The sequence below is a fragment of the Cherax quadricarinatus genome, chromosome 38 (genome assembly GCF_038502225.1).
Source record: "Cherax quadricarinatus isolate ZL_2023a chromosome 38, ASM3850222v1, whole genome shotgun sequence".
In the NCBI taxonomy this organism is placed as follows: Eukaryota; Metazoa; Arthropoda; class Malacostraca; order Decapoda; family Parastacidae; genus Cherax; species Cherax quadricarinatus.
The window spans coordinates 1,425,922-1,451,765 of NC_091329.1; the positions used below are offsets into that span (position 1 = coordinate 1,425,922).

Consider the following 25,844-nt stretch of genomic DNA (forward strand, 5'->3'; position numbering starts at 1 on the left):
AGTTCCTCTTACACGCCTGGAAGCTAACAACGGAGCTTTGCGGTCAAGTTCACGAACTGGTAATAAACCCTGTGCTCCCACTCATCACTCCTCGATCTCATAATGAAAAATACAGGAATAAAATGCAGGATAAAACGTTGATAACCGAATTGGAAACAGTTGTAAGAGTAGGCGCCGCTGAATCGATTGCCAGAGGCCAGCAAGTAACTAATATACACTAGAGAATTTCCGAATAAAATAATAATCTGGTGAACTTCTAAGTCTTGTTTGTTCACATTGTTTGCTGGTGTGCTAGTTCGTGAGCGTGTTCACCTGCAAATCCCAGAGTAAACGTGACCGTTCCACCGTGGCTGTGGTTATACACTCAGACTCCATTGTTTATGTGCGTCCCTTGTCTATGTGTTCAAGGAGGGGGGTGTGTAGTGAACTGCATTGTATTGTATCTGATAATTATTGCCATTCGGTCATAACCTCAGTGTTCTGTGATGAAGATGAGATATTATTGACTTCGCCACTTTGTTTTCTAACATTTTAACATCAAGGTTTCATATCACTGAAGACCCGCAATAAAAATATTACAGTGATATTTTAGGTTATCCTAGAATTATCCTGCATAATATATTACTAGTGTATGCATATAACAACGGTATGTTTGTTTGCAGCTGTATAAATATGTGTAAACCACATGCATTGGATATGAATAGATCATAATTACGACTTACGAAATCGTAATTACACGATTGCAAACGAATCAGGGAACGGGTAGGGTTTGAAACCATGGCAAATGATTCTAAAACTCACAGGCCAGTGCGTTAACCACTGGGCCAGCTGGCTCTAATAAAAATCATCCAGTTAGGTATGTTTCTGTACACCATAGAAAAGTTAGTATGATCCACCACAAATGCATGAGTTCGCCACAGCCGAACTCGAGCGCAAGTCTCGGCAAAGCCGCCGAGTGGCTGACACATTGACCTGTGATCACGTTTTAGGAATCTCTGTCCATGGGTTCAAATCCCATCCATTCCATGATTTAAAATATAATTATCAATTCATTTTAGTATATACAGGTGAGTAACGACAATGGTGTATTGGTACTCGTAGCACTTATGTTAATGAGCAGTACACCGCCTGCCACACTATAGCATTAAACTGCATTTATTAGCGGTAACAGATGGCGAGGCACCTCGTGGGAGTGCCACGTAAAAAAGTTCGTAAGGAAGTAGAGCTGTGGGGAAGGGTTGACTCCAGCGTTATGCAAACTGGGAAGATTACCTCTGATGGTTCTGGAGATCATCTCCCCGGCGGCCCTCAGACCAGGGATTCAAGCCGTTCGTGCTCACGGTATGCAGTCCAGCGCAATCTATTGCTACATCAGGAGTCTTGCATTTACAGGAAAATGTCGATACGGGTGTGCTCAAGTAAGACCCAGTAGTACAACACATCCGAAAGGTATGTAATAGTTAGACATATGGTGATCTATTTTTTTTTTTTTAAGTGGGGTGGATTCCTAGCACCACTGCGCATGGCATTGGTTGCTTAGTGTCTGAGCGGCTCATGTGAATGAACCCATCGATGTCGGAAGACATTTTTTTTTTATATAAATTACCACCACTACAAATATATTCAACTAACAAACTAGTGGCCACTAACTCAGCAACCTACTCGGAGCCGATCTTTCCCATGATGGCCGTAATAAACATGTTGCTAATGATCAACACCTCTTGACTTTCTACTTTGAACCGTGAATAACCTATTTTGCTTCCCACATCCGGTGTGTGTTAGTTACCGGTTATCGAAGTGTACTCACCTATTTGTGGTTGCAGGGGTCGATTCATAGCTCCTGGCCCCGCCTCTTCACTGATTGCTGCTGGGCCCTCTCTCTCCCCGCTCCATGAGCTTTATCAAACCTCGCCTTAAAACTATGTATGGTTCCCGCCTCCACTACGTCACTTTCTAGACTATTCCACGGCCTGACTACTCTATGACTGAAGAAATACTTCCTAACATCCCTTTGATTCATCTGAGTCTTCAACTTCCAATTGTGACCTCTCGTTTCCGTGTCCCCTCTCTGGAACATCCTGTCTTTGTCCACCTTGCCTATTCCGTGTGTGTACTTACCTAGTTGTACTCACCTAGTTGAGGTTGCGGGGGTCGAGTCCGAGCTCCTGGCCCCGCCTCTTCACTGATCGCTACTAGGTCACTCTCCCTGAGCCGTGAGCTTTATCATACCTCTGCTTAAAGCTATGTATGGATCCTGCCTCCACTACATCGCTTCCCAAACTATTCCACTTACTGACTACTCTGTGGCTGAAGAAATACTTCCTAACATCCCTGTGATTCATCTGTGTCTTCAGCTTCCAACTGTGTCCCCTTGTTACTGTGTCCAATCTCTGGAACATCCTGTCTTTGTCCACCTTGTCAATTCCTCTCAGTATTTTGTATGTCGTTATCATGTCCCCCCTATCTCTCCTGTCCTCCAGTGTCGTCAGGTTGATTTCCCTTAACCTCTCCTCGTAGGACATACCTCTTAGCTCTGGGACTAGTCTTGTTGCAAACCTTTGCACTTTCTCTAGTTTCTTCACGTGCTTGGCTAGGTGTGGGTTCCAAACTGGTGCCGCATACTCCAATATGGGCCTAACGTACACGGTGTACAGGGTCCTGAATGATTCCTTATTAAGATGTCGGAATGCTGTTCTGAGGTTTGCTAGGTGTGTGTGTGTGTGTGTGTGTGTGTGTGTGTGTGTGTGTGTGTGTGTGTGTGTGTGTGTGTGTGTGTGTGTGTGTGTGTGTGTGTACTCACCTAATAGTACTCACCTAATTGTGGTTGCAGGGGTCGAGACTCAGCTCCTGGCCCCGCCTCTTCACTGATCGCTACTGGATCCTCTCTCTCTGCTTCCTGAGCTTTGTCATACCTCTTCTTAAAACTATGTATGGTTCCTGCCTCCACTACTTCACTTGCTAGGCTATTCCACTTGCTGACAACTCTGTGACTGAAGAAATACTTCCTAACGTCCCTGTGACTCGTCTGAGTCTTCAGCTTCCAGTTGTGACCCCTTGTCCCTGTGTCCCCTCTCTGGAACATCCTATCTCTGTCCACCTTGTCTATTCCCCGCAGTATCTTGTATGTCGTTATCATGTCTCCCCTCAGTGTCGTCAGTCCGATTTCCCTTAACCTTTCCTCGTACGACATTCCCTTGAGCTCTGGGACTAGCCTTGTTGTAAACCTTTGTACTTTCTCTAACTTCTTGACGTGCTTGACCAGGTGTGGGTTCCAGACTGGTGCTGCATACTCCAGTATGGGCCTAACATACACAGTGTACAGTGTCTCGAACGATTCCTTATTAAGGTATCGGAACGCTATTCTCAGGTTTGCCAGGCGCCCGTATGCTGCAGCGGTTATTTGGTTGATGTGTGCCTCCGGTGATGTGCTCGGTGTTATGGTCACCCCAAGGTCTGTCTCCCTGAGTGAGGTCTGTAGTCTTTGTCCACCTAGCCTATACTCTGTCTGCGGTCTTCTTTGCCCCTCCCCAATCTTCATGACTTTGCATTTGGCTGGATTGAATTCGAGAAGCCAGTTGCTGGACCACATGTCCAGCCTGTCCAGGTCTCTTTGCAGTCCTGCCTCATCCTCGTCCGATTTAATTCTTCTCATCAACTTCACGTCATCTGCGAACAGGGACACTTCAGAGTCTATTCCTTCCATCATGTCGTTCACATATATCAAAAATAGCACTGGTCCTAGAACTGACCCCTGTGGGACCCCGCTCGTAACAGGCGCCCACTGTGATACCTCTTCACGTACCATGACTCGTTGCTGCCTCCCTGTCAGGTATTCCCTTATCCATTGCAGTGCCCTCCCTTTTACGTGCGCCTGATCCTCCAGCTTCTACACTAATCTCTTGTGGGGAACTGTGTCAAAGGCCTTCCTGCAGTCTAGGAAAACGCAATCTACCCACCCCTCTCTCTCGTGTCTTACTTCTGTTACCTTGTCATAAAACTCCAGGAGGTTTGTGATACAAGATTTGCCTTCCATGAACCCATGCTGGTTTTCATTTATAATCTTGTTCCTTTCCAGGTGTTCGACCACTCTCCTCCTGATAATCTTCTCCATGATTTTGCACACAATACATGTCAGAGACACAGGTCTGTAGTTTAGTGCCTCGTTTCTGTTTCCTTTCTTAAATATGGGGACTACATTAGCTGTCTTCCATTTCTCAGGTAGTTGCCCAGTTTCAAGGGATGTGTTGAAGATTGTGGTTAGAGGCACGCACAGCATCTCTGCTCCTTTTCTAAGGACCCATGGGGAGATGTCCGGTCCCATCGCCTTTGAGGTGTCAAGGTCACTTAAGAGCTTCTTCACCTCCTCCTCAGTTGTTCGTATGTCATCCAACACTTGTTGGTATATTCCCTCTTGATGTTCCCTTCTGTGCTGTCTTCCCACAGCCCTTCCTGTCTCCTGTGTGTGTGCGTGTGTGTGTGCGTGTGTGTGTGCTCACCTATTTGTGGTTGCAGGGGTCGAGTCTTAGCTCCTGGCCCCGCCTCTTCACCGGTTGCTACTGGGTCCTCTCTCTCCCCGCTCCATGAGCTTTATCAAACCTCGTCTTAAAACTATGTATGGTTCCTGCCTCCACTACATCACTTTCTAGGCTATTCCACTGCCTGACAACTCTTTGACTGAAGAAATACTTCCTAATATCTCTCTGACTCATCTGTGTCTTCAACTTCCAATTGTGACCTCTTGTTTCTGTATACCCTCCCCTCCCTTCTGTGTGTGTGTGTGTGTGCACGGTTGAAAGTCATGACTATACAAGTCTACATTACTTGGTCACATCGTTCATTTACTGCAGTAACACAACTACAGCAATTTAAATATGCACACACTGTAATAGTTTTACCCATTAAGCTCTACTTTTTTTTTTATTCGCCGGTACTCTCCCGGCCCGGGTCTTTTCCAAGTAGTGGTGACCCGGCCTTGGCTCCCTATCTGGGGAGTGTCTCGAGACGTAAGTCTCCCATGGGAGGAGGTACAAGTACCCCCTCATCTTTGGGACCAACTGTCCTTAGGCCTAGCCACATTCCCCGCCCTCACGGGGCTTGTAGGGAGAAGCTAGGCCTCTGGTCTGCCATCTGCCCCGCCCCAAAGGGGCTCGTGGGGATGGCAGTCTTATGAGCTGCGGATGGTAGCAAGCTCAGGCCTTTTAGCTCTACTTTGTTGTATATTAATATATTTATACAAGTATTTGCAAACCAACCGTTCCCTCTCTCTCATATATATATATATATATATATATATATATATATATATATATATATATATATATATATATATATATATATATATATATATATATATATATATATATATATATATATATATATATATATATATGCAATAAGATCACAGTAAACAGGTGATTTCAAAATATGCAAAACAACCACTCTGAAAAAATAGAGAAATTCCAAGCGCTTTCGTGACTACTCACATTATCAAGGAACTATGAAAGTAAAAGCATCCTGGACGGCTGCTGTCTACCAACCTACTACCTACATATATATATATATATATATATATATATATATATATATATATATATATATATATATATATATATATATATGTATATATATATACATATATATATATATGTAGGTAGTAGGTTGGTAGACAGCAGCCGTCCAGGGAGGTACTACCGTCCTGCCAAGTGAGTGTAAAACGAAAGCCTGTAATTGTTTTACATGATGGTAGGATTGCTGGTGTCTTTTGTCTGTCTCATAAATATGCAAGATTACAGGTAAGTCTTGCTACTTCTACTTACACTTAGGTCACACTACACATACATGTACAAGCATATATATACACACCCCTCTGAGTTTTCTTCTATTTTCTTTCTAATTCTTGTTCTTGTTTATTTCCTCTTATCTCCATGGGGAAGTGGAACAGAATTCTTCCTCTATAAGCCATGCGTGTCGTAAGAGGCGACTAAAATGCCGGGAGCAAGGGGCTAGACACCCCTTCTCCTGTATATATTACTAAATTTAAAAGAAACTTCAGTTTTTTCTTTTGGGCCACCCCACCTCGGTGGGATACGGCTGGTATGTTGAAAGAAGATATATATATATATATATATATATATACACATATATATATATATATATATATATATATATATATATATATATATATATATATATATATATATATATATATATATATATATACATACACGCAAATTGTTTATTATTGATCGCTAGTCTGCAATCTTGAATCTTGGGTCACTCGACATTTAAGAGAACTAGATGATAGCTGAGTAACAAGAAAATCCAATTTTTGAAGCGAATATAATTTTATGCTTAATATGTGTCCATTTATCGTGAGCCAGGCGACCCGTTCACCTGGCTGCCAGGGGAGATACATGCTTCCTCAAACTTTTGGTAAGTAATTAAAAAAAAAAGTCGTATGAACTCTTCCAATTGTTGTGAGTCGTATTCTGGGTAATTTGTTAAGATATTGTAATAACCTCCCGTTTAGCTGGGAGTCGTATCCTGCTCAAAAATATATATTGTGTTAAAAAATCCAGGTATGCTGTGGTGTATCTATTGAGAATTAAAAAGAGTATTTAGTGGAAAATCAGTGATACAGCAACAGAAATCATATAAATTAATGGGGCTAGTGCTAGTCCACTGTATGGGAGTTTTTAGTACACAGCCCCGTAAATCAAAATGTTTATCTCAAGTGAGTATCTTATGCTCGTGAAGGGTTCCTATTTCTAGGGCTTGGAGCTACCTTCCCTTTTTTGGATAAAACCGAATTACCTCCCATTCCACAAGTACTGGATTATCTTTAGTGGTTTGACTCTTCCCCATCAATATAATAGCAGTTACATTAGTAGAATCATCGTACAATTATTTTTTATTGTTACAGACGGTGGTGTAGCGAGAGGTTGGGGAAGAAGCTGTACCCTGCCTACTCACTACACACTCAACACTATGGCCTCGTTATCCGTAAGTTAATGATATACAACTACCCGTCCACCACATTAACATTTTATAACTTCGTGACCTGAAGATGGTCCGAGACTGACCGAAACGTCCTTCGTCTGTTTTTAGCTGCAATTAGTCGGGGAGTTGTGAATTGCTCCGGTTGTAGAAATGTTGCAACGGAAGTGTTTTGCGTGGTGAACACTTCAGTGACTGTAAGCCACAATAAGGAAGCAGAAACAGTTTATAGGAAGTTGGACTACACTTCGGTTCCTCCTGGACCATTATCAAGTCACTGAGAGATATCAGAAGAAGAAAACCGAAAGATAGGTCGTGAAAAGAATGAGAAGACACAGTAAGTGAAGAAATAGTGGCCAATGTTTTATTTTTGTGATAATAAGATACAATCTCAAAAATTGTAAATTCTATATCTCTATGTTGTATTGTGCACATGAGCTGTGCGAAGTAATTTCGATGTATGAAATTACTGTAATATTTGTTGTGATGTAACTATGCCTAGTGGGGTCTGATAAAGACCTCTTGTGATTTCTGTAATTGTTTTCCTTGCGCTACCACTCAGACGATGGACATGGACTGCACAATAAACTAACCGCACAGATAACACAACTAAAAAAAAACTGTAAAGAGAAAGTGAAGGTCAGGGTAAATCAAATGTGTTATAGAGATAAAACATTTGACAATATATTTAGAAAAGCAAGCATCAGCAGAAACATAACCGGAGCTAAGATTCAGGTTAGGAATTTTATATAGGCTACCTTAATATTAAGAGCCAATGGCATCTATGAATGCTGGAAGAGGGATGGTTACCTTTATCAGCGGACCAGTTTATAGCTATGATCTATAATATAACAGAAAACAGAGCTGTTGTTGTCAAAAAGTAAATACTTCAAGTATGTTCTGTCAAAGTCAGCGGCCAGTTCCACCAGTATCTACTCCATTACCTAGACCTCTTACCCTCTTCAGCTCAGTCTACAGACTACCACTGTGTAATGTGTGATGCTTAGCGGACGGAATAACCCACATGGGCTTTGAACTTCATATAAATATAACAACAACAAACTACATTTTCCTTTTATGTACCGATGACATTAACCTTTATCAAGAAAGCTGGCAGATGTTTGTATCTAAGTTGGTCGATGTTCAAGCCTGAGTGAAGATGTTGGTCGCCATATGGAGACCTAATTCGTTGTTCTCAATTGTCAGGTTGTTGAGGGGTTACAGAGTATGGAGATTCTTCATTCATCGAATATTTATTCAGATATACATTACATAGGGTTAATCGTCTCATTAAAGTCTTCATTTGTGTTGGGTTTTCGTAGCTTCTGACATTGTTTTTGGAGAGGGTTGTTATATAGTGGATTTAGGACTTATAAATGGTGGTATTTTTTTCTTTATATTGAAAGCACTTACTATGCCGAAGATGTAGGACTCTTTTTTTGAGGTTGTGCAGCCTTCTGTTATGTTTTAAAATGTATGTAATTCCATTTAGATATTGTCGTTTAAATTAGCATTTACAGCAGATGAGAGGACTATATTCTGCCACTTCTCACATTTTTGTGTCAGCTTTAGTTGTGAGTGCTTATGGAATTTATGGGTACTCTATTTAGAGGTCACGTTATATTCTTATTTGATATATACTGATATGCGGTAGGACTGCTCTGACATAGCCTGACATGGTGCTCGTAAAAAACGCATTCTCAGGCCAGCAGTAAATGGATCCTCGCCTCATGAACGCCACCATATGCTACTGTACCACCTGTTGCATGGCACTAAATTTCTGCAGTGGCCTTGGACGTTTGTGTGGACGTTTTGCACTGCTTTGATGACAAATCTCATTCCCCCCATTCATTCTTGAATGCTTGTCCTTATCTACTTGTCCGTTGTGCATATCAGTGGTCGGGAGTCACTATGCATCAGCTCCTTTGTCTCTTAATATTCTACGGCAGTTGGCCCCTCAGGAGAGGTGCTTCAATACCAGCGAAAGGCTCTTGATACCTCCTCTTTCCTTAATCGAACCTAAGGCAGCTCGTGGCTCCAGTGATAACGCCTTCGGCTAATCTGGAGGATCTGGGTTCGTTCCCGGCATTTTTCTTTACACTTGTTGCCTCAGTTTCGCAGCCAGGATTTCATTTTGGGGGAGGCTTAAGCTAGGATATCAGTGGGGGGGGGGTCATGAGATGCTAAAAAAAGTAAAAGAAACAGCCTTTAAAAATACATAATTATCAGTTTAAGCTATCATACTTTTGTAGTCAGTGGTTAATACATTAGTGAAAATTAGCCACTATGGGAAAAATAAAAGTATATTCCCCTAGGGGGATTTATCACCCTTAGCCTCTGTTCCCCATGGATGTATCAGACTTAGTAGATACCTGGGTGTTAGCCGATTTTTGTGGGTGGTATCCTAGGAAAAAGGATCAAAGGACCCAATGGAAATAAACTAAATATGGTAACTTGATGGGGGTTACCTTGAGTTAATTCGAATTTGAATAAAATCTGCCTACCTTTTACCCAGGGGCTGTATGACCCCAACGGGTTTAGTATTTCCTTCTTCAGGATAGGTGTAGTTTGCTTAGAGGTTTCTCCTTCTCCAGATGACTGCACAAGTAATGATTTGTAATTGTGTTGTTTCAGGAATGTTTGTTGACGCTGTATTTACTGGCGGGAATCAACTTTCTAATGCTTCCTCATAACACTGAAACAATCTACGGTTATTGGATGAGGCCGGTCACTGACTAAGGGGTACGGGTTTCCCATTTTCCCGAGGTTAGGAAATATAAGTTTATTCAGATAAAGATACACATAAATTCAATTACATTTACATAAATTATCATACATAGCAGCATGTGTGTAGATTTCCTAGGATAACTCAAAAAAGGTAAAGTGACTTATTTCCATTGGGATCCTTGAGTGGGAAAGTTATTTCACATTTTGCATCGACTAAATTAATGAATTGTTATAGAGGATATTTCAACTCATGTTTTTAGTGGTGCTAAGATATAAGTTTACTGAGAGTGTATTCCATACTGTATTGTGTACATCTGAATAAGTTATATTCTAGGATCCATATTTCATTCTCAAAGTGATCCTTTGTGTGGGTCTCTGTGAAAGCCACAAACATTGTATTTGACTCTGTGAGGAGTCCACTGATGAAAGGTATTTTCTTATTAGTTGATGGCTTTAGATCAAGGGCCTTGCCTTGTCATTACATGAGAGTTTGTTCAACTCTTCTTCAACTTGTGTCAAACTGGTACTTGCTATATCCTTTCTAAAGCCAAATTTGTCCAACTTGAATCCATTGCTGTGACTTCTGTCTTGGTTAGATATTTTCAACACTATTTATATCCTCTATTTCTGTTCTTCATTTGTGCACTTTAGTCAGCTCCATTCCCCCTAATTCTACCTTCATCCTAGAAAAGAATTCTGATATATGGACTCAAATAAGTCATAACTCTGTATATTTTCCAGTGGATTATGTCCATTAGGTAATGTGGAGACCAGAACTGAGCAGCATAATCTAAATAAATACTTATCAAGAATACATGAAACTGAGATGTATCCTTAAGATTAATGTTATTTATTCTTCTTTACATGAAGCCAAAAAAAAATATATGAAAGAAAGAATTCTATTAGTTTTATTGTGAACACTTATGCATTAATGTCTTGGCTTTAAATTTCTGCAAGCCAAAACTAAATGTTTACCACATTCACTTTTATTAAGATTATATTATGTAGTGGTTTAACGCTTTCTTTATAAGTAATATTATGTAGCTTATAAGTGCCATAGTTATTTTCTTTTCCTAGGATTAGAACCTAAGATCAGAACCCACGTTGATAACATGTGGGGTTCCTCAAGGTAGTATCCTGGGCCCTTTGCTATTCCTGTGCTATGTGAATGATATGGCTATCAGTGTCAAGCTTTTACTGTACACAGATGATAGTACACAAGAAAGAAGGAACACTGCAGCAAGGCCACCGGCTCAAGCCAATGCCCCAACCCAGTCAGGGCAGGTCACACTCACGCAAGGAAGGAACACGACAACTGACCTAGTAGCATAAGTTAATCAGGTTCAACTCACACCCACCCACACCCACTCATGTATTTATCTAACCTATTTTTAAAACTGCACAACGTTTTAGCCTCAATAACTGTACTTGGGAGTTTGTTCCACTCATCAGGTAAAGACCCACAAGACATTGCTAATGTACTGTCATTTAAACTATAGTTCTGTAACAAATGGTTGGTAGACAACAAACTATCACTGCTCCTCGGGAAAACGGTGTAATGGGGAACCTATTATTACAGTAAATTTAGTGAAATATGTGGGAATTCCGTTTGACCCAAGCATGCCAGAACTAATAGGGAACAATGTAAAGAAAGTGGCCTTCAAGGAAGGTTCCTTGACGCTGCTGAAGGGCTCTTGATCTAGGGAATTGGATCTGTGCTCAGGTTCCCTGAATTAAGCCTGAATGTCTTCCATATATCCCCCCAAGGCGCTACATAATCCTACGGGTTTAGCGCCCCCCCTCGATTATAATAATGTTAAGAAAGTGAATGCCAGACTAAAGTTCCTCTACAGACAAGCACAGTGTCTACCAACTGAGGCTCGCAGGACCCTATGTCTAGCTCTTATACAATGTATTATAGACTACTCTGGCTCTTCATGGTACTCTGCCTTAACAAAAAAACTAAGAGATGGGCTGCAAATCAACCACAACAAAATGGTGAGATTCATTCTGGACCTGAGTCCAAGAGAGCATGTAGACCAGGATGAATTACTACAACTGGATATGTTGAAGACAGAGTAAATCAACTAAAGCTAAATTACGTTTATATTATTATTATTATAATCAAGGGGGAAGCGCTAAACCTGTAGGATTATACAGCGCCTGGGGGGGGGATGTGGAAGGTATGCAGGTTTAATTCTGGGAACTGGAGCACAGATCCAATTCCCTAAATCAAGAGCCCGTCACCAACATCAAGGAACCTTCCCTGAGGGGTTTACGTTTATAAAATTGCTCACAGCCAGTGTACCCAGTATCTTACTGCCAATTTTGTTATGGCCAGGAACCAATGTAATTACAGAACTAGTGGAAGGGAGAACAACTTTGCAGTAACTGGAGTCTGTGGTCAGGCTTCAAAAACATTTTTCTATTCAGCAATCCCCTCAAGGAAGGTTCCTTGATGCTGGTGAGGGGCTCTTGATCTAGGGAATTGGATCTGTTCTTCAGTTCCCTGAATTAAACCTGCATACCTTCCACATCCCCCCCTCAGGTACTGTATAATCCTACGTGTTTAGCGCTTCCCCTTGATTATAATAATAATAATAATCTATTCAGCAATAAAAGAGTGGAATAGACTGTCTGCGCATGTCAAATTCAGTCATAGCATGAGCCAGTTCAAGAAGAGAGCCAAAATGTACCTCATGAATAAGGCTACAGAAAGGGAGGAGTGAGTTCTTGTATGAAAATAACTAATTTTATCTCTCCCCTAGTACATCTTTTATTGTAACTGCTTTTACAAAATTAAGACTTACCTGTTTATAACTTTTAAATAGTATAAATAATAATTATCACAAGGAACCCAATGGAAATAAGTCACTCTGTGTGACTTTTTTGGAGTTATCCTAGGTTCCTACACATATGCTGCTATGTATAATAACCAGTGTAACTATGTATACTTGAATAAACTTACTTACCCATGTCTGCATTGAACTGCAGCTTGCATACCTCTGACCACATCAACATAAACCTACCCAGGTCATTCTGTAGCTTTCTAAAGTGAGATAAGATAAGATAAGATTTCGTTCGGATTTTTAACCCCGGAGGGTTAGCCACCCAGGATAACCCAAGAAAGTCAGTGCGTCATCGAGGACTGTCTAACTTATTTCCATTGGGGTCCTTAATCTTGTCCCCCAGGATGCGACCCACACCAGTCGACTAACACCCAGGTACCTATTTGCTGCTAGGTGAACAGGACAACAGGTGTAAGGAAACGTGTCGAAATGTTTCCACCCGCCGGGAATCGAACCCGGGCCCTCCGTGTGTGAAGCGGGAGCTTTAGCCACCAGGCCACCGGGCCTCATCAGAAATTATTTGATGGCTTATTTCAGTGTCATCGGCAAATTTACTTATGTCACGAAGAACAAAGAGGCACAATACCGTGACTGGAACATTACACAGATAACCTGCACATAGGAGAGAGAAGCTTATGATGACATTTCAGTCCAACTTGGACCATTTACAAGTCACATTAACACAAAGATATTAATATAAGCATCATCATAAGCTTCTCTCTCCTATGTGTGGGTTATTTGTGTATTACTGTACTTGTTATAATTTAAAGAAACAAACAAAAACAAATGAAGAACTTTGTTTCTATAAAGTCAAATACAATATACAGTTGACATTGGGTTAAGTGACATGAATAAGCTACTTTTTTTGAAAGCCCTTGATATGTAAAGCATTTCGGATAGTATATACCTGGAGGGGGTTTCAGGGGCCAACACGGCCCGGTCTGTGACCAGGCCTCACGGTGGATCAGGGCCTGATCAGGCAGGTTGTTACTACTTTTCATTATCGGACTAATAGGAGGGAAGAGAGTGTGCGATGTTGCCAATTGTCCACAGCTCCCAAATCATGAGTTTATTTCATGTCGTTTGTAGTAGTGGACTTGATCCGCTGATGCAAAAGACAACGAAACACTAAGAATATGGAGTTTTAACCTGTAATATATTATTATAATATATAATTATTATATACCTCCATGGGGAAGTGGAACAGAATTCTTCCTCCGTAAGCCATGCGTGTTGTAAGAGGCGACTAAAATGCCGGGAGCAAGGGTCTAGTAACCTCTTCTCCTGTATATATTACTAAATGCAAAAGGAGAAACTTTCGTTTTTCCTTTTGGGCCACCCCGCCTCGGTGGGATACAGCCGGTGTGTTGAAAGAAAGAAAGAATTATTATATAGTACTGTACTATAAAGTAATTTTATGGTACTTCATGTAGTTTACAGTATAATTTTATTCACCATTTTGTGGTGGAGAGCTGAGGTGTAAACTGCTCTGATTATGGGCAATTTTTCTATGCTTTATAGAAGATAAGATAAGATAAGATTTCGTTCGGATCTTTAACCCCGGAGGGTTAGCCACCCAGGATAACCCAAGAAAGTCAGTGCGTCATCGAGGACTGTCTAACTTATTTCCATTGGGGTCCTTAATCTTGTCCCCCAGGATGCGACCCACACCAGTCGACTAACACCCAGGTACCTATTTGCTGCTAGGTGAACAGGACAACAGGTGTAAGGAAACGTGTCGAATGTTTCCACCCGCCGGGAATCGAACCCGGGCCCTCCGTGTGTGAAGCGGGAGCTTTAGCCACCAGGCCACCTTAATTTAAGGATGTAAATATATCCTTGCTTCTACAGATATCAGACACTGTTTCTGAACACCATATTCCTCACATAACTGTGCCACTGAGATGCCAGGCTTAATCTTCTTTATTAGTTCAAGTTTCTCCTTAACACTGAGAAATACACATTTTCTCTTCGCCCCACCACTTGCTTTAGAAACCGTTGTTAATTGCATTTAATATGTTAATAAAGTCATACAAAATGTTCTAAATCCAGGGAAAATTAGACACTGAATGACAAGTGTATGTATGAGTGAGCACAAACAATAAACTGGTGTGGGTGGCCTGTGGCTCAGGAAACAATGAAATGGACAGGCCCTGAAAGTGGTCACCTGTCCTGTACTGAACAAATATCAGAGTTAGCGGATTTGTCCTGATACTTCAGAATTCAACTGGACACTATCGCTATGGATAAAATGCAAAATTATGGACTTTTGTCCATTTTTTCTAATAATTATCTTGGTAATTATTTTTGTCTGAAATTGCTGAAATGTGTTAATGAGAGGTTCATTGATGAGAAGTTTTGCCAACCTATATGAAATTATTTTACTGTGATATTACAGAAAATACTAGTGTGTGTGGTATTATATTGTGTTTATTTTTTTATCAACAGAATGTTATCGTGCTGTCATTGCTGTTGGTAGTGGTGGGAACGAGGGCAGAAGTGAGAAATGGGACAGAGGCATCATCTGAAAAATCCATTACTGAGGTGCATGATGTCACTGAATACAACAATGAGACGGTCTTGTCACCTGCTGAAGAGCTGTTACAAGCTGCAAGGGCTGCAGGTGGGAGCAGTGTAACCTAACACATGGATGCCTACACAAAAATTCATTCACAGCCTGATATATAAGTACATATACTGTATCTAGCAATAATGTCAGATGATGAATGCAACTGTCTTGATAATATAACTAATGGACACATTTATTTTTAATCTTTGTCCATATCTTCAGATATGCACAGTTCAGCATGTATGGTGAGTGAGTTTATTTAGATACAGGTACACATAAGTACAATTACCATACTATATAGTTTAACATCTGCGTAAATTACCTGGGATAACCCCAAAAATTTACATCCACCAACCTACTAAGTTCAATTATTAAAGTAACCAAAATTGCTATTTTAGTTTAGATTGCAATCTCTTCATATCAGCATGTATTAAAATTAGCATTCAAGCAATCTTAACCTTAGTTCTGCATTTTAAAGTAGTTTTAAGTCCTGGTTATTTGGAATAATCTTAGAGTACCTGAAATACTCAGCATTATCAGTAACTTTAAGGTAGGCTTATAATCCAAGTAGTACAGTGTAGTGCAGGTTGGCCATCACTAATCCAGCATCGTAGGGAAATGTAATGTGCCAGATTAGTGAGTTTGCCAGATTACAGAGTGGTTAGGTTAGAATACACTTAATTAATCTATCAGTAGAGACTTTCTGCTACATCTTCCTCATTTTCATCACTGCTTTCTCCTCCACTGGCTTGCTGCTGTGGATTTATAACCATCTGCACAATTTCTGAGTCAGTATAATGATGAAATTTGAGTCAGTATAATGATGAAATTTGAAATTATGCTAGCCAAAATTAGTGCCGGATTACTGATGAAACCAGATAACTGATTGCCAGATTAACGATGGCTGACCTGTACAGTATTCATGCTGAGCAACGTTTGAGCGTTTCATAGGCAATTAAAGACATTTCTGCAAGTTTAAATAAATTTTGGCTTCTTGTTACTAATGAGAATTTATAACCTGGAGCAAGCATTGTAGAGAGTTTCTTTCCACAGGTTATGATTTGACCCTGCAGCGCTTAGACATAGCTGCTGCTTCTACAGATGAGGAAGTGGAGGAAATGATGCCACAACCTGTGGCTGAGGCCTTCATTGCTCAGCGCCGAAGAGACAATGTTGACCTTATCCGAGAACAGATGATTGGCATGATATTCACGGGAAGGCCTCAGCCACTTGTGAGTTCTAATAGTATACAGGAGGGCCCCGCTTATAAAGCAGGTTAGGTTTTGGGCTACCACTGTACAGCGAAAATCACTGTAAAGTGATTTTAATAGATGATAGTATAAAGATAACATCTTTATACGTACTATCATCTATTAAGTGAGCAGTAGAGTTAAGCCTAAAAAGATGCATATACAGTACAGTACATGCAATACTTACCTTAAAATATTTTTGTATTTAGCTTTTATAATGAATGGTGAATATATATTTATTGTAGGTAACCTAAATAAATGAAGAATGGGTATAATTGAAAATGGCTGTATTACCAAAGTGCTCTAAAGTGAAGCACTGTAAAGTGGGGTCCTCCTGTACACCAGTATACTATATACAGTACAATATTTTGCTGCTATACCAGGTGCAGTTCTTACAATGAGAATTTTGTGCACAATTAATGTTCATTTCATGGCTAATATTTTTTGGGTCACTCTGCCTCGGTGGGAGACGACCGACTTGTTGAAAAAAAAAAAAAAAACTGGAAAATCAAGACAACTTCATGATATTTTTATTTTTGGCAGGGTTCTGTACCTCGTCGGCCTTTGGCATGGGCTCGGCCCGCCAGCTTCAGGTCGAGTCCATCAGGGATGGTTCATGTGAGTGTTAGAGCTGGGAATGTTGGCATGATGTAGGTGGAAGTCTAACTAGACTATTATCCAGCATCTGTGTTCAGCAATATTGGCTTCATTACTTTAGTATCTGTACCAGCTACTCTGTCACTCTATTGAATTGAGTTCCTGGTAGTGATGCAACTCATCGCACTACTGATAGTTGTGGTATGGGGATTCTAATGTAGTATGCAGTATTAAATAATGTATGTATTTTTTAGCAATCAGTACTTATTTCCTGCAGTTGTATTAATGGCACTTGTTTATCCAAGAGGTCTAATTGTAAGCTTTTGTTAACTACATAATGAAATGGCATTAATTTACAGTTTTATTTTTACTAGATTGCAACTCATTAATACATTCTGGATAAGATGAGCTTGGGCACGACCTCCCTGTTTATGGACATTTAAGTTGTTCAGAGAGTTGATACACCTTGCAGAGCTGAACTGCCTTGCTTTGGAGTGATTTCACTAACATAATAGAATTTTGTATTCATCAAATTTATTTTTCTTTTGACTACTTCTTTTACAGGCAGAAATATGGAATGGATACAGGTTCCTTGATCAGCATGATACTCATGTATCTCATCCTGGAATCACTGGAAGCTAGGATATTTGCTGACATATTCAACATGGATTCTTTGCTACAATGTCAATAACATTAATACTTACTTTTATATAGTTTGATGGAATAATGATCAAGAGAAAATCTACCGACAGATATACTGAGTCACTTGTAACCGCACCATAACAGAAAAAACAAACGTGATATTCTTATAGGTTTCTTTCTTAGGAGGCAGACACAAAATTTCCAACAAACAGTTTCTTGAAGAATTCCAGTAATTGTCACAAAAATACACTGGAACCTCAGTACTCGAACTTAATTTGTTCCAGAAGGCTGTTCGAGTACCGAATTTTTCCCATAAGGAATAATGTAAATTTGATTAATCCATTTCAGACCCCAAAAATACACTGACAGTGGCTTTGTGGTGTACTTTCGTTTGGTATTTATGATTGTATTCTTGTTTTCTTGGTCTCATTTGATAGAATGAAAGATACAGTATTACAGAAATAGAGATGATTTTGAATGGTTTACAGAATAAAAGTACCTTGAAATTGAGCTCAAAGTAGTGGAAATGTTTGATTTTTGCTGATGTTCAAGAGTAAGCAAATCAAGTCAGTCATCCAATACACGGCAACTGGTGGCTCTAATGTGCTTTTATAAATGCACTGATATTATTTATACCATTTTTTCAGTAATGCAGTAGTCTCTATAACAGTAAATCTTCTATTTTTTTGTGTGAATAAATATTCAAAATGGACAGCAAGCATAATATAAGAGGGGCCCAAAACAGGAGGAGCTATTGGAGAGAGAAGGAGGGGCCAGCAGAAGGAGCGTTCAGTATCTTATGAGTTGTCTTGATAGCCTGATACTAGTGGTGGTGCGAATATTATGTTGTGTAATTACGCTAATATTAGTAATAAAGGTTATCTATCACATTTATTCAATAGAAACACAATAGAAAACCTAGAAGCACAATAAAGATACTGAAATTAATTAAAGGCATATTATATGAAGAGGCAGAAGTGATGTTTACATCAGGGTAAACACACACTAACTAATTTTTCTTTTGGTTGACTGTTATCACTAAGCTTCTTGGGCCCTATGGTGACTTATTTATACAAATAATAGAAAAAACACTCAGAAATGGGAAATAGTTTACAGTGAAGTTCAGTGGAGTTTAGGACTGAGCGACAACTGTGGCGATATTGATGCACATGTTCTGGTAGGTCGTGTTGTTTGGTCGAGTGCTGAGCAAACGGTCAACTACCAAGCGATTTTTTACTGAACAAAGCATTCGTGTACCAAATTGTTCAAGTACGGAGCTGTTCGAGTACCGAGGTTCCACTGTATTCACCAAAAAGTGCTCACCCGACATTTCATCAAGAGACACAGAAAAGGGTGGCACAAATTCTTAAGAACACCAATGTACTCATTAGATCTGACATTTACCAGTTACAGAAATAAATATGTCAGACACTGTATTCACAGTTCATTGTAAGGGATACAAAATTTGAGAGTGAAACCTCGCAAGTTATTGATATTAGGATTCAGAAACATACATATTCCTGTATCAATAATATATGTAATCCAGTGACAGCTTAGTCCTAAAAGAGGAAGAAAATACTTAGTGGCAGTTTTAATTGGAGTTTTAACACTATAAAGTAGAACTGTATTTATTTGTTGCTATCTATATGTATTTGTCTATATTCTCTTTGAGACTTCATTTTTTCTAGTGTTTTATGATTAAATTCTTTTTTAGTACAGTGGTACCTCGAGTTACGAACTTAATTCATTCCAGAAGGCTGTTTGAGTGCTGATACCAAACGAATTTGTTCCCGCAAGGAATAATGTAAATTAGATTAGTCCATTTCAGACCCCCAAAAATACACTTATAAAAGCACTTACAAAAATACACTTACATAATTGTTTAAATTGGGAGCTGTTCGAAACTCAGGGTACCACTGTATCTCCATAGTATATTATCTTTATATCAATTCTTTCAGTATTACTGGCCTAGTGGTAAATTCCTGAAACTTCTCAAGCTTTCTCAGGTGCATAAACACAATTGGGATTACACATTTGTCCTGCATTCTCCATATTGGTTTCACATACATGTATATTATCCTGACATAAAACCTTCTTGAGATTCCTGAAGGCTATTAGTTTTGTTTTTGGCAAGTCATATACAGCTAATGCCATCCTGTGTGTAAGCTGGTAAAGGTTCAATGTTATCTCCATCTCCATAGGCCATTTTTCTTTTTCTTTGGATATTACAAAATGGGATGCTACTGTTCTTTCTCCACTCATTTTCATCAACTTTCATTAATTTAGGCTGAATCTGACATCACATATACAACAGTGTGTGAATACAATCAATAAAAGCATACACCAGTTCATGTATACAACACTGCCATTTGCCAGTGCAGTGAGTTATTGCTATTATTTACTTGCAGATGCAGTATAATCCTCAAGGTGAGGCCAGCATCCAGAGCACTAGAAGTAGGTTGATGGTGAGGCTAGTATTAGTATAGCTTTTACAGTCAGTGAAGCAGTACAAGGTACGTGGCGTAACAGTGGCTTGGGGCATCTGTAGAACACTACCATGCTTACTCATGACCGATAGAACTTTTTTTTTTTTTTTGTAATGTTATCAAGACTACCGGCCACCCTTCATAGAAATGGACTGGCTGAATATGGCAGGATGGTGTATGGATACTTAATTTAGAGGAACACAGAACATGTGTATAGGCATAGTATTAATACATATTGAATGAGAAATTTCATATAGTAGATAAGGAAAGAGGTTTGTTTTAAGAAATTTAAGTCCTTTAGCATACAGGAAAAGGTGGATACTGCTGTACCATGTAGACCTTGTTCTCTTGAGGTAGTAAACCACATCTGTGATGGAAGTTAAAATAAGGAATATTTTGAGTCATGACAATGTTTCTTTGCTGTATAATTTTTCATCACTGTTATACACACCACATCAAAACTTCAGCTTTCCATGCAGAAATCTGAGTGCATACATGCGCACATTCACAACACACATATGTACATGCTGAGTGTTCCTTGTCTCTGTCATGCGGTGGAAACATTTTTGCCCAGAAAGGCTTAAAAAATTATTACTGTAATGCCCAGATGTTCTCATGGCTGAATTTGTAATTGCCTCAGCTTGCAACCAAGGGTCCAGGATTTGTTCCAGGACGAGTGGAAAGGTAGGGCATGTTTCCTTATACCTGCTGCTCCTGTTCATCTAGCAGTAAGTAGGTACCTGGGTTTCAGCTAACTTTTGATCTCATTTGTTAAATAAGGCAGTCAGATGACAATGGTTTTATTGGATTATCCTGGGTTACTAACCTTCCAGGTTAATAATCTGAATCGAATCTTTTTATACCTTGCATATTTGGGAACGCCTTGGGAAATTAATACTACGACAAGGTCCTAAATGCACTAGAAGACAAAAAGAATGCAGATGTAATATATACAGACTTTGCAAAAGCCTTCGACAAGTGTGACCATGGCGTAATAGCGCACAAAATGCGCGCTAAAGGAATAACAGGAAAAGTTGGTCGATGGATCTATAATTTCCTCACTAACAGAACACAGAGAGTAGTCGTCAACAGAGTAAAGTCCGAGGCAGCTACGGTGAAAAGCTCTGTTCCACAAGGCACAGTACTAGCTCCCATCTTGTTCCTCATCCTCATATCCGACATAGACAAGGATGTCAGCCACAGCACCGTGACTTCCTTTGCAGATGACACCCGAATCTGCATGACAGTGTCTTCCATTGCAGACACTGCAAGGCTCCAGGCGGACATCAACCAAATCTTTCAGTGGGCTGCAGAAAACAATATGAAGTTCAACGATGAGAAATTTCAATTACTCAGATATGGTAAACATGAGGAAATTAAATCTTCATCAGAGTACAAAACAAATTCTGGCCACAAAATAGAGCGAAACACCAACGTCAAAGACCTGGGAGTGATTATGTCGGAGGATCTCACCTTCAAGGACCATAACATTGTATCAATCGCATCTGCTAGAAAAATGACAGGATGGATAATGAGAACCTTCAAAACTAGGGAGGCCAAGCCCATGATGACACTCTTCAGGTCACTTGTTCTATCTAGGCTGGAATATTGCTGCACTCTAACAGCACCTTTCAAGGCAGGTGAAATTGCCGACCTAGAAAATGTACAGAGAACTTTCACGGCGCGCATAACGGAGATAAAACACCTCAATTACTGGGAGCGCTTGAGGTTTCTAAACCTGTATTCCCTGGAACGCAGGAGGGAGAGATACATGATTATATACACCTGGAAAATCCTAGAGGGACTAGTACCGAACTTGCACACGAAAATCACTCACTACGAAAGCAAAAGACTTGGCAGACGATGCACCATCCCCCCAATGAAAAGCAGGGGTGTCACTAGCACGTTAAGAGACCATACAATAAGTGTCAGGGGACCGAGACTGTTCAACTGCCTCCCAGCACACATAAGGGGGATTACCAACAGACCCCTGGCAGTCTTCAAGCTGGCACTGGACAAGCACCTAAAGGCAGTTCCTGATCAGCCGGGCTGTGGCTCGTACGTTGGTTTGCGTGCAGCCAGCAGCAACAGCCTGGTTGATCAGGCGCTGATCCACCAGGAGGCCTGGTCACAGACCGGGCCGCGGGGGCGTTGACCCCCGAAACTCTCTCCAGGTAAACTCCAGGTAAACAGTGCTGCTGCTGGAAAGTATTATTGCATTGATGCAAACCACAAGAGCCAGTAGGAGCACTTTACTTAATTTAGTATGTTAATAAAGTCACAGGAAATGATGTAAATCCAGGAAAAATTGGAGACTGAATGATGAGTGTATGCATGAATGAGCACAGACCAACTGACATGGGCAGCATAAGGCTCAAGGAACAATGAAAGGAAACAGGTCCTGGACTTGGATACTTTTGCTCATGCCCGACAAACATCAAACTCATTCGACTTGATCTGTGGATTTAGAAGACTAACAGACAGTGTCACTATGGACAAAATCTGGACTCTACAGACTTTTTTCATTTTGTTCCATGATTCCAACTTTTGTCCAGCCAATTTTTTTTTTTTACTGAATTTTCCTGGTGTGATTTTTCATCAGTAGACCTACTGGTACAAGGTTTAGGTATATTATATCAGTACCGAGAGATTGCCAGCAGTCAAGACTAGAGTTTGTGTGTATAGTATTTCTTGTTGATGGGGAGGGGAAGAAAGGTGTATTAAGTATACAAGTATACATAGGTGATATAACTATAATCCTGGACTACTGAATTAAAGTAACACAAATATGAGTGTGGCCATGACATCCAAAACAACAAATATTTGATATATCATAGAAGACATGGGCTTCTCAAGAAATTGAAGGAAGCTAGTCTGTTACTAATAAAGGTTTGGAAGCTTAATTATGGTCTCTCATTCATGTAGGAAATGTTGAAGATTTTTGTATATATACTTTACTGGTAATAATTTTGTTTAACCAGTATTGGCTTATAGTTACTGTAAATTGTTGAAAACATATTAGATATGTCCTCCCATTTCAGTAGTTATATGTATGTCATGGGGGAAGAAAAAACTTGTGTTCATCATTATAAAAGTAAGATAAATGACAGCATTTTTGTAACAGCAGGTATGAGTCTCATATAGTACAATGCCAGGTAATGTATAACCATTTACTGGTCAGCATACAGTAATTTTTTTTTTGCCATTTTAAGATTTATAACTTAGTTTAACTCATAATTAACACCAGTGAAATAGTTATATGAGCAGTGATGCTAATATATAAGGTGACATAATTGCCTGTATTTGTGCATCTTCCTTTCTTCAGTCTCCAGAAGATCATTTAATCATGAACAGATACTATATAACTGACTTCTGTGGGTTGAGCATGTTTTAATTAATAATTTATAATAACATGAGTAAGCATGGGAGAGGACATAATAACAGGGTAAACTGCTTTGAGGGCGCTCCTGTCTTACGGTAAGGAGTGCTTGCTCTTCTCAGCTTAGTAATGCTGTTGACTGATGTTTCTATATATTCTAAGCCCCATAATGACTCCTAACAAATTGAAAATTCTTACTCTGTTGTAAATACCACTTGTATATATATAACCTTTCAGAATACAAATGGAGAACATATCTGGACATTCTGGGTACTTCCTCATACCTGTAATAATCTTACTCCTGTCTTGATGGCTTCTCCATATTAGGAAACAATAATTCACAGCAGAATATTTTCTTTCTGCAGTTAATCGTCCAGTCAGGACCATATGTATTTTCCTTATCAGTCGTTTGATGGCCCCTAATTTTATCCTTTTGAATAATATTCTGGTTCTAAATAGGTATAATTTGGCTTTCAATTCTTCTTGTCAAATTACTACTTGGCTAAAGTAAAAATTGTAAAATTTATGTAGGGACACTGTAGAGACTTGGAAGGCTGATTTTGTGTATGTTAATTATAGTACAGTACTGTAGTTGACACCTTGTGTTGACCCCCAGAACACCCCCCAGGTATACTCTGCTTATCAAACTGCTAGTGGGGTCAAACTTCAGCTTTTTAGCCCTGTGTCTCAACCATAGATAATTTGATGTGCCTGGTAATGCATCTCTTACTCTCTTGGTTATGTTGTACTGGACATACACCAGATATTTGAATTCCTAAAAGGCATTTGCCTCCACTACCTACTCCTTGGTGTTCCACTTGGTCACCATCAATGCTAAAATTCTTGTGTATATCTCATTGACTTGTTCTGTCATTCAGCTTAAAGTTGTCCTGGTTCCATCTTTGCAGTACCTCTTGAGTGTCTTGTACATTAAGATAAGGTATATGCATGATGGTAGGATTGCTGGTTTCTTTTTCTGTCTCATAAACACGCTAAGATAACAGGGATATCTTGCTACTCCTACTTACACTTTGGTCACACTTCACAGACACGCACATGCATATATATATATACATACATCTAGGTTTTTCTCCTTTTTCTAAATAGCTCTTGTTCTTTTTTATTTCTTCTATTGTCCATGGGGAAGTGGAAAAGAATCTTTCCTCCGTAAGCCATGCGTGTCGTATGAGGCGACTAAAATGCCGGGAGCAATGGGCTAGTAACCCCTTCTCCTGTATACAATTACTAAAAAAGAGAAGAAGAAAAACTTTATAAAACTGGGTTGCTTAAATGTGCGTGGATGTAGTGCGGATGACAAGAAACAGATGATTGCTGATGTTATGAATGAAAAGAAGTTGGATGTCCTGGCCCTAAGCGAAACAAAGCTGAAGGGGGTAGGAGAGTTTCAGTGGGGGGAAATAAATGGGATTAAATCTGGAGTATCTGAGAGAGTTAGAGCAAAGGAAGGGGTAGCAGTAATGTTAAATGATCAGTTATGGAAGGAGAAAAGAGAATATGAATGTGTAAATTCAAGAATTATGTGGATTAAAGTAAAGGTTGGATGCGAGAAGTGGGTCATAATAAGCGTGTATGCACCTGGAGAAGAGAGGAATGCAGAGGAGAGAGAGAGATTTTGGGAGATGTTAAGTGAATGTATAGGAGCCTTTGAACCAAGTGAGAGAGTAATTGTGGTAGGGGACTTGAATGCTAAAGTAGGAGAAACTTTTAGAGAGGGTGTGGTAGGTAAGTTTGGGGTGCCAGGTGTAAATGATAATGGGAGCCCTTTGATTGAACTTTGTATAGAAAGGGGTTTAGTTATAGGTAATACATATTTTAAGAAGAAGAGGATAAATAAGTATACACGATATGATGTAGGGCGAAATGACAGTAGTTTGTTGGATTATGTATTGGTAGATAAAAGACTGTTGAGTAGACTTCAGGATGTACATGTTTATAGAGGGGCCACAGATATATCAGATCACTTTCTAGTTGTAGCTACACTGAGAGTAAAAGGTAGATGGGATACAAGGAGAATAGAAGCATCAGGGAAGAGAGAGGTGAAGGTTTATAAACTAAAAGAGGAGGCAGTTAGGGTAAGATATAAACAGCTATTGGAGGATAGATGGGCTAATGAGAGCATAGGCAATGGGGTCGAAGAGGTATGGGGTAGGTTTAAAAATGTAGTGTTAGAGTGTTCAGCAGAAGTTTGTGGTTACAGGAAAGTGGGTGCAGGAGGGAAGAGGAGCGATTGGTGGAATGATGATGTAAAGAGAGTAGTAAGGGAGAAAAAGTTAGCATATGAGAAGTTTTTACAAAGTAGAAGTGATGCAAGGAGGGAAGAGTATATGG

The 25,844-nt window shown here is 39.8% G+C and overlaps 1 protein-coding gene across 4 annotated transcripts in view; it reads left to right on the forward strand.

The window, feature by feature from the left end:
- LOC128692935 (uncharacterized) overlaps positions 1-25,844 on the forward strand; it is a 57,176-nt gene that overhangs the window by 13,860 nt on the left and 17,472 nt on the right. For 2 of the 4 annotated variants that reach the window (XM_053782290.2, XM_053782291.2), the window contains exons 2-6: positions 6,923-7,002; positions 15,021-15,195; positions 16,195-16,373; positions 16,935-17,009; positions 20,039-20,084. In XM_053782290.2, the coding sequence (XP_053638265.1) occupies positions 6,988-7,002; positions 15,021-15,195; positions 16,195-16,373; positions 16,935-17,009; positions 20,039-20,084 (490 nt within the window). In that variant the 5' untranslated portion in view covers positions 6,923-6,987. The remainder of the gene's footprint in view (positions 1-6,922; positions 7,003-15,020; positions 15,196-16,194; positions 16,374-16,934; positions 17,010-20,038; positions 20,085-25,844) is intronic. The other 2 variants (XM_053782293.2, XM_053782292.2) reach the window with 2 other exon arrangements.